Source organism: Phaseolus vulgaris, chromosome 2 (genome assembly GCF_000499845.2).
Source record: "Phaseolus vulgaris cultivar G19833 chromosome 2, P. vulgaris v2.0, whole genome shotgun sequence".
Classification (NCBI taxonomy): domain Eukaryota; kingdom Viridiplantae; phylum Streptophyta; class Magnoliopsida; order Fabales; family Fabaceae; genus Phaseolus; species Phaseolus vulgaris.
Genome location: NC_023758.2, coordinates 4,081,807 through 4,090,780, shown reverse-complemented (window position 1 = coordinate 4,090,780; position 8,974 = coordinate 4,081,807). Strand labels below are relative to the sequence as shown.

General features: G+C 35.1%; 2 protein-coding genes across 3 annotated transcripts; both read left to right on the top strand.

Annotated features, from left to right (window-relative positions):
* Window positions 1–386: 386 nt before the first annotated feature.
* Window positions 387–4,674, top strand: LOC137810370 (serine/threonine-protein kinase 54-like). Of its 2 annotated transcripts, none has more exons than XM_068611599.1 (8): window positions 387–425; window positions 971–1,002; window positions 1,413–1,743; window positions 2,435–2,556; window positions 2,817–3,025; window positions 3,114–3,288; window positions 3,423–3,557; window positions 4,067–4,674. In XM_068611599.1, exons 3-8 carry the CDS (start codon window positions 1,428–1,430, stop codon window positions 4,271–4,273), a joined length of 1,164 nt encoding a protein of 387 aa, XP_068467700.1. In that variant the 5' UTR covers window positions 387–425; window positions 971–1,002; window positions 1,413–1,427; the 3' UTR covers window positions 4,274–4,674. The 2 variants fall into 2 exon arrangements, with proteins under 2 accessions (XP_068467700.1, XP_068467699.1); XM_068611598.1 differs by having other exon boundaries at window positions 401–822.
* A 1,213-nt stretch (window positions 4,675–5,887) lies between these two features.
* On the top strand, window positions 5,888–8,511 carry LOC137810364 (pentatricopeptide repeat-containing protein At3g22690). The gene has a single exon (XM_068611592.1). The coding sequence runs from the start codon at window positions 5,911–5,913 to the stop codon at window positions 8,464–8,466; it is 2,556 nt and encodes an 851-aa protein (XP_068467693.1). The 5' UTR covers window positions 5,888–5,910; the 3' UTR covers window positions 8,467–8,511.
* Window positions 8,512–8,974: the final 463 nt, after the last annotated feature.

The window sequence follows — 8,974 nt, the reverse complement described above, 5'->3', positions numbered from 1 at the left end:
TTAATTTAAAATTATTATATTATTGTTAAAAGGTATATTTTTTATTGTTTATAGTGTCAACAAACTTTTTTTCATAAATTTATAATTAAATGATATAAAAAGATACTAAAATAATAATATTATAATTTGTTGTGATATAATTATATAAAAATTGTAGTTTGTGATTATATGATTACTTATATATTAAAAGATTTATGAGATAGAGAAAAAAACAGAGGACAACTAGAACTAGAACTACAGAGGAACATTAACAATGAATATGTCTGTCTTTTGTAACTGAATAATCAGAATCAGAAGTTGTCAACTACCAAACAAGCCGTACATTGTATTTGATTATAGTATCAGAGATCTTAAGTGTTGGGACAAATACATATATACATTAATTTCATACAGAAAAATCAGAAACAGAGCAACGAAAAAGAAGGGTAAGCTGAGATATGAAATGATATAATATTGAGGTTATTTGATGCCTTTCATTGTTTCAACTATTTTCAAACATTCTCTGTCTCTCTCTCTGTCTCTCTCTCCTCCACCACATTTCAGGGAACACCCGCGCATCTTTCTGGGACGCTTACTCTGTTTCGTTTTTAGTATAATTTTTTTTTTTTAATTTTTTAGTTTCAATTTTGGGGTTGTTTATTTGCTGGTTTGGTTTTGCTTTTTCTGTGGATTCACCCTTCAAAATCGCTCCTCTAACAAAATTTGAGCGATGGATTGTTGGGATCGGGTTCCTGTTGGCATCTCAGAGTTGGTGATGACAACCTCTGCAATGCTCAATGCATCAAAACCCAAAAGCCTTTGATTCTTACAAAAGCTAAAAGGGTATCCACACACTCACCCACCAACTCTTTCTTCTGTGTTTTTATTGGGACCAAACAAAAATGGTCAATTTTTTCGTCTGTGCCTATTCTCACATTTAGCGTAATTCTTAATCTGATTTTGATTTTGCTTGTTTCGTTTGATGCTTCAGCTGGCCGTCATTTCCTAGTTGCTGCTGTCAAGGTTTGTGCTTTGGCAGATACCTCTTCTTTTATTTTTATTTTTGCACCTAAAAAAAAGAATTTTTTTTTTCTGGTTCATTGGCCTTGGTAGTGGAATATGAATAGTGCTAATTGGGTCGTTTTCTGATAGCTATTGTTTTCTTTATTCTGGTACTATTTTTCCCACGGGAACTAGTCAATAAAACAATTGTTTGGCAGGAGAAAATTTTGGGTTTGAATAACGAAAAGTCAATTTTCTAGACATGATATGGTGAACAGAGGAAGGCACACTCTTTTGGGGGTGCTCCTTGCACCTATAAATTTTACATAAATTTCGAAACTTTTTTGGTTCATTAAAATTTTATGGCAGCCTTTTTTTGATAAATTATTTGACATCGTGGGGGTTGTGCTTATTGGTTTTGGAATTTGAAGTGGTGAGTGGTGAAGATGGATTCAGAAGGTGGGATTGTTAGGACACCAAAGAGGGAATTGGAAGCAGAAGGGGTTCTGAATTCAAAGATGAAGGGTTCTGGAAACATAAGCAGTAAGGATATGATATTCAGAGCTGATAAGATTGATCTCAAGAGTTTGGATGCCCAGCTGGAAAAGCACTTGAGCAGGGTTTGGTCAAGGAGCACTGAGACAAAACGCCCCAAAGAAGAGTGGGAGGTTGATTTGGCCAAATTGGATCTTCGATATGTTGTGGCTCATGGAGCATATGGTACTGTATACAGGGGCACCTATGATACCCAAGATGTTGCTGGTATATGCACTTCATTCATTCATTCATTTATTTTATTATTTTATATGTTGTTTGTGCTCCTCACTTTTATTCTGGATGATTTTTTTTCATAAAAAGTTTGGGAAAAGAGGTTGAATGTTGTTCAGTATTTCTATTTAGACTGCATTCTTTCTTGTTTTTGACAAAGTTGGCTGATTTACTCATAGCCTGAGTCTGGAGTTTAATTTTTTTCTCTTAAATCAATCTTATAGTCATTGCAATATGATATGATTATTTAAATCTCTGTCTGGGTTTGATGATGCTGTGGGTGAGAGAACATGGCTTCAGCATAGTATTGAATGAAAATAACCAATGAGAGAATGAGGCACGTTTTGGCATTTTTTTTCTCCATGCTGTTAGATGCTGGTCTAATGACATATCCAGTTTTTTAGCAATGAAGCTAAATGCTGAGATGGTGTTTGAAAGCCACTTTGCTGGGTGGCTGAACATCAGCTAGGTAATATAAGTAAAAAACTTACTATATTTTAAAAGTAGTAGAATTCATCAAACTTAAAAATTCACTCCTCATTTCCACATTTTTCCAAACTATATTTTTATGAATGTGTATGATAAATTTATGGTACACCAAGTCTTCTATCCTTTTGGTCTGTAAGAGTGGGGAAGATGAGAGATCATTTCTGTGACTGGAGGATTGTCATCTTGAATTTTACAGTGAAAGTATTGGACTGGGGTGAGGATGGTGTAGCTACTCCTGCTGAAGCTGCTGCTTTAAGGGCATCTTTTAGACAGGAAGTTGCTGTCTGGCACAAACTTGACCATCCTAATGTGACAAAAGTAAGAACTCATGGTGTTCAATCTTATTTATTTAAATTAATGAGTACTACTTGATACCTGACAAAGTTGAAGAAAGAAGCGATTGTTACTGATAGAACACTGCTGTTAGTAATGACAACTGCTCTCTTCAGCATGATTTCTGTTCTTGATACCTGTTTAGGAGGAGATAAGGATTAAATCCATAGCTCTGCACAGCAATTTTGTTTTGATGCATAAATTTTCAGATTAGTAATTGTGTTGGATTCATCTGTGCAAAACAGTTTGTTGGAGCTTCAATGGGAACTTCAAATCTTAAGATTCCCACAAAAACCGCTCCTTATGGAGAGGAAGAGTCCCTTCCTTCTAGGGCATGCTGTGTCATTGTTGAGTTTATCTCTGCTGGGACACTAAAGCAATACTTGATAAAAAATAGGAGGAAGAAGCTTGCTTACAAGGTTGTGGTTCAGCTGGCTTTGGACCTTGCAAGGGGGTATGTCCTATTTGATCATCTCATCTCCACAGTAACAAAATTGCATATCTTTTCTTAATACAAACACATTGTTTTCCCAAAAATGCAGTCTTAGTTATCTACACTCGAAGAAAATTGTTCATAGAGATGTTAAATCAGAGAATATGTTACTAAATCCTAGTCGGAATCTAAAAATAGCTGATTTTGGAGTTGCTCGGGTTGAAGCTATGAATCCAAGTGACATGACAGGTGAAACAGGAACCCTTGGATATATGGCTCCAGAGGTATTAGCCTTTTCTAGAATGATTTCAATTTTCACATACATATTCAAGTTACTTGCATTGCATGCCACTGTTTCTTCTTCTGAACATAATCACTTCCGGTTATCAGCTTTAATCATAGGATTACATAAATGTAGGTTCTGGATGGGAAGCCTTACAACAGGAGATGTGATGTCTATAGCTTTGGCATTTGCTTGTGGGAAATTTACTGCTGTGATATGCCTTATCCAGATCTAAGCTTTGCTGATGTTTCATCTGCAGTTGTTCGCCATGTAAGTTAACATATGATTTATGTAAACACTATGTCTATGTTGCACAGACACGGACATTAATACGATACAGACACGAACACGGACACAAAGATACATATAATCTCTCTAAAATGTAGGATAGAAGGACATAAATCTATATATTATATAATTATGAATTATATAAATTGACAATAAAGATTTATGTGCACAATTATGCTTCAGTTTTTTTATGGAACAGAATAAATTTCTCATGACTGATTCAAAATGATTTGTTTTTTATTTTTATAATCATAATAAAAATACAATAAGTTTGAGTTTTTAAAAATTGTTAGAACTATGCTAGAATTGTCATAAATCCAACAAATATTTTTTGAATTAGACACTTCACTTCACCGATACGTATCTTACGAGTGTCGGTGTCCAATACGTGTATTCGACACGGACACACCATTTAAGAGACGTGTCTGAGCCTCAGTGTAGTGTTGGCCATGATACATATATGATCTCAAATTGCTTGTATTCTTGCACAGAATTTACGACCAGACATTCCAAGGTGCTGTCCAAGTTCCTTGGCAAACATCATGCGGAAATGTTGGGATGCGAATCCGAACAAGCGGCCAGAAATGGAAGAGGTGGTGAAAATGCTGGAAGCACTTGATACGAGCAAAGGTGGTGGAATGATACCAGAAGATCAGAGTCCAGGGTGCTTCTGTTTTGCTCCAACTCGTGGCCCTTGATTCTTGAACCCAATGTCCTTATGTTATGTGTTCAAGAGATGAACTGAATCACTGTAACTGCCAATTGGTATTTCTATTTTTGGCAGTTCACAGCTCTCAACATCCTTTCCTTTGGCCAGATTGATTGTGAGAAAGAAAGAAAGAAAGAAAGGAAGATCATTGTATTTTATTTTATTAATTTTTGGCTTAAGGGGTGATTCCATCACCTCTTACATACTGTATTTAGTACTGAAAACTGGATTCTTTTCAGCATCAAAATGAACATAATGTTCACAAATTCTGTTTTTTGTGAGGAGTTAAGTGAATTCTGTTGTGGAGAAGTAACATTTTCTGGCCAAAATGTGTAATACATACATGAATGAGTTATTCAACCATATATAAATTTGGTGATATTTTATAAATTTAGATGTTAATTTTAAACTCTAAATTCTTATTTTAGGTTGTTGCTGTTACCTTCAACAATCTACACTATTGTTTGTGCAATAATCATTCTACACTATTTATTTATGAATACTCACGAGTGTTCTTATAGCACATGGTTTATTTTTATAGATATAGATTCATAATCCACAAGACTATATACATGAAATAAATGTCATAATTATATTGCTTTTATATTATAAGATATCCTAAAGTTAATACTACAATAAATAAATAATAATAATAATAATAATGAAACTTTTCAACCAAACTACTTGTATCTTCATCCAATTTCAGCTTGTAATAATAGACTTTGTAAGATTTTTGGTAAAAATTTCCATAAAAATTTTAAAAAATAAAAATAATAGTGTGAAATTCTTTAGAAGTTTAAATATTGTAAAAATTATCCTTTGTTTTTCTAACAAGGCGATCTTTTATTTGCATATAAACTCATATTTTATAAAAAAAACTATTTTATCTTTTTTATTTTGTTTTCATAAAAATGTTTATAAGAAATTTATTTTTTCCTTTCTTCTTTTATATGTATTTATGAAAAAGAATCTTAACAAATCCTTACTTTTTCTACGTTATAGCTTTTCTAAAAATTATTTTTTAATAAAAATATAAATTAACATTAATTTGAAAACCAATTTTATCTCTCCTTATTTTCTTTTCTTAACTTTGCTTAGAAAACATTTACTTGGGTTTGCATTAGAAAAAAGGAGAATAATTTATACTACAAACACCGATACAGCATTAACACGGATATATTTGGACATGAATATATGTATAATATCTAAAATGTAGGACACAAAGTTATATATTATATAAATTGACAATAAAAATTTATGTGTATTCTAGTTTTTGTTTTGTAGCAGAAAGATATTTTTTATAACTAATTCAAAATGCTTTGTTTTTTATTTTTATAATTATAGTAAAAATTTATACAATAAATTTGAGTTTTTAGAAAATTAATGTATTTTATTTTTTAAATTTAAAAAATATGGTAAAATTGTTAAAAATCAAATAAATATTTTTTGAATTTGACAATTGAATAGTAATAATATGTGAGTATGAGACAAGTACACCATTGAAGATTGAAGACACTTATCTGAGCTTCATACACAATGATGATAGCACTGTTTTTGTTTTTAATATTTTTCTGAATTTGAAGCAGTAAGAATTATGGTATTCTAATTTATAGAAATGTTTAATATATGTTAGTTGCTGTTGCATCATCACAGAGCAATACTGATATGGCAATGGCCACTACCCTTCATCCATCTTCTATTGTTTTAGTTCCCACAAGCTTGAAGGAAGCTAAACCCTTAACCACAAACTCATCCCAAAAGTTACTAGCAAACTGCAAAACCCTGAATGAACTGAAGCAGTTGCACTGTGACATGATGAAGAAAGGGCTCTGTCACAAGCCTGGTGGTGATCACATTAACAAGCTCATTGCTGCTTGTGTTCAGATAGGTACCCTTGAGAGTTTGGACTACGCTGGAAATGCTTTTCAGGATGATGATGATGGCATCCCTTCCGTTTATGTGTGTAATTGTCTCATTAGAGGTTATGCCTCAGCAGGGTTATGTGAAAAAGCAATCTTGCTTTACATTCAGATGGTGGGGATGGGCATTGTGCCTGATAACTACACTTTCCCGTTTTTACTGAGTGCGTGCTCCAAGACTACGGCGCTTTCTGAGGGTGTTCAAGTTCATGGGGTGGTTGTTAAGATGGGTTTGGATGGGGATATCTTTGTCAGCAACTCTTTTATACATTTTTATGCTGAATGCGGGAAGGTTGACTTAGGGCGGAAGGTGTTTGACAAAATGCTTGAAAGAAATGTGGTGTCTTGGACTAGTTTGATAAATGGTTATGCTGGGAGGGACTTGGCAAAGGAGGCTGTTTCTCTGTTCTTTCAGATGGTTGAGGCTGGTGTGGAACCCAATCCGGTGACCATGGTTTGTGTTATATCTGCTTGTGCCAAGTTGAAGGACCTTGAATTGGGTAAAAAAGTGTGCGCTTACATAGGTGAGTCGGGTGTGGAACTTAATGCACTCATGGTGAATGCATTAGTTGACATGTACATGAAATGTGGGGATATATGTTCGGCAAGGCGGATTTTTGATGAATGTACTGATAAGAATTTGGTTACGTACAATACTATCATGTCAAATTATGTGTACCATGGGAGGGCCGGTGATGTGCTCGTGATTTTGGATGAAATGCTGCAAAAAGGACCACGACCGGATAAGGTAACCATGTTATCTACTATTGCAGCCTGTGCACAGTTGGGTGATCTTTCTGTTGGGAAGTCATCCCATGCTTATGTCTTACGGAATGGACTTGAAGGTTGGGATAACATTCTCAATGCCATCATTGACATGTACATGAAATGTGGCGAAAGAGGAGCAGCTTGCAAAGCTTTTGAGCACATGCCAAACAAGACGGTGGTGACATGGAATTCACTGATTGCAGGTTTGGGTAGAGATGGTGATGTGGAATTAGCTCTGAGAATCTTTGATGAGATGCTGGAGAGGGATCTTGTATCTTGGAACACAATGATCAGTGCATTGGTTCAAGCAAGCATGTTCGAGGAAGCAATTGAGCTATTTAGAGAGATGCAAAACCAAGGGATAGAAGGAGATAGAGTGACGATGGTGGGCATTGCTTCTGCCTGTGGATATTTAGGAGCTCTTGATCTTGCCAAGTGGGTTTGTACTTACATTGAGAAAAATGACATTCACATGGACTTGCAGCTTGGCACAGCGTTGGTTGACATGTTTTCTAGATGTGGTGATCCCTCGAGTGCTCTGCATGTTTTCAGAAGAATGGAGAAACGGGATGTGTCTGCCTGGACTGCTGCCATTGGAGTTATGGCAATGGAGGGAAATACAGAAGGGGCTATTGAGCTTTTCAACGAGATGCTCAAACAAAAGGTGAAACCAGATGATGTTGTTTTTGTGGCACTATTGTCAGCATGTAGCCATGGTGGTTCTGTGGACCAAGGAAGGCAGGTTTTTTGGTCAATGGAAAAAACCCACGGAACAAGCCCTCAGATTGTCCACTATGGATGCATGGTTGATTTGCTTGGTCGAGCTGGGTTGTTGGAAGAAGCTCTGCATCTCATACAAAGCATGCCAATGGAACCTAACGAGGTTATGTGGGGATCTCTGCTGGCAGCTTGTCGAAAACATAAAAATGTTGAATTGGCACATTATGCAGCCGAAAAGTTAACACAGTTGGCCCCTGAAAGAGTTGGAATTCATGTGCTGTTATCCAACATATATGCATCAGCTGGGAAATGGACTGATGTAGCAAGAGTGAGGTTGCAAATGAAGGAGAAGGGGATCCAGAAAGTGCCTGGATCAAGCTCCATAGAGGTTCACGGATTGGTTCACGAGTTTACCTCGGGTGATGAATCACACACAGAGAACACCCAGATTGAACTAATGCTGCAGGAAATAAACTGCAGGTTAAGAGGGATAGGATATGTTCCTGACACAACCAACGTCTTACTTGATGTTGATGAGCAGGAGAAAGAGCACTTACTCAGCAGACATAGTGAGAAGCTAGCCATGGCTTATGGACTAATCACTACTTCTCAAGGTATACCCATAAGGGTAGTGAAAAATCTTCGAATGTGTTCTGATTGTCATTCATTTGCAAAATTAGTGTCAAAACTATACAATAGGGAAATGACAGTTAGAGACAATAACAGATATCATTTTTTCAAGGAAGGATTTTGTTCTTGTGGAGATTATTGGTAATAGATTTTATAAGAGGGAACTTCTTGCCTCTGGTTTACAAATCAACTTACATACTTTTGGCTTTCTATTTTTCTTTAAAGACGGGACTTAAACATATGGAGAAAACACCAAGCAACACTTGAACCACTCTTGGGAAAATTTCCCCAGAGCATAAGCAGGAATTAAATGAATTACGATCTATTTAGATAAACTTATCCTTAAAGGAAAGAAATAAAAATAAGTTCTGACCTAAATTAACCTTAATTTGCTTTTAACTTATATTTGAGTTAATTTTACTTTCATATAATGGAAAAATATACTTCAATTTTCTTTTTTGTCTACAAGTAATTGTGAAGAAATCTTTCCAAATTAAATTGTGTGAGAAGGAAGTATGGATTTGTTTTCTCCTATTGTGAAAGAAAACTTGTAAGAATAAGTTGGATATGTAATTTAATTTTGATATCCTTCATATGCAACATTTTGCCACCTTAATGTTGAATAAAATGTGATGGCAAAGTATCCTTTTAGT

Bases quoted from the DNA above. Each gene is read 5' to 3' on its own strand.
- LOC137810370 (XM_068611599.1), top strand. From the start codon at position 1,428: ATGGATTCAGAAGGTGGGATTGTTAGGACACCAAAGAGGGAATTGGAA. The intron at 2,557-2,816 runs GTAAGAACTCAT...TGTGCAAAACAG, and splicing joins ACCATCCTAATGTGACAAAA to TTTGTTGGAGCTTCAATGGG. The intron at 3,026-3,113 runs GTATGTCCTATT...CCAAAAATGCAG, and splicing joins GCTTTGGACCTTGCAAGGGG to TCTTAGTTATCTACACTCGA.
- LOC137810364 (XM_068611592.1), top strand. From the start codon at position 5,911: ATGTTAGTTGCTGTTGCATCATCACAGAGCAATACTGATATGGCAATG.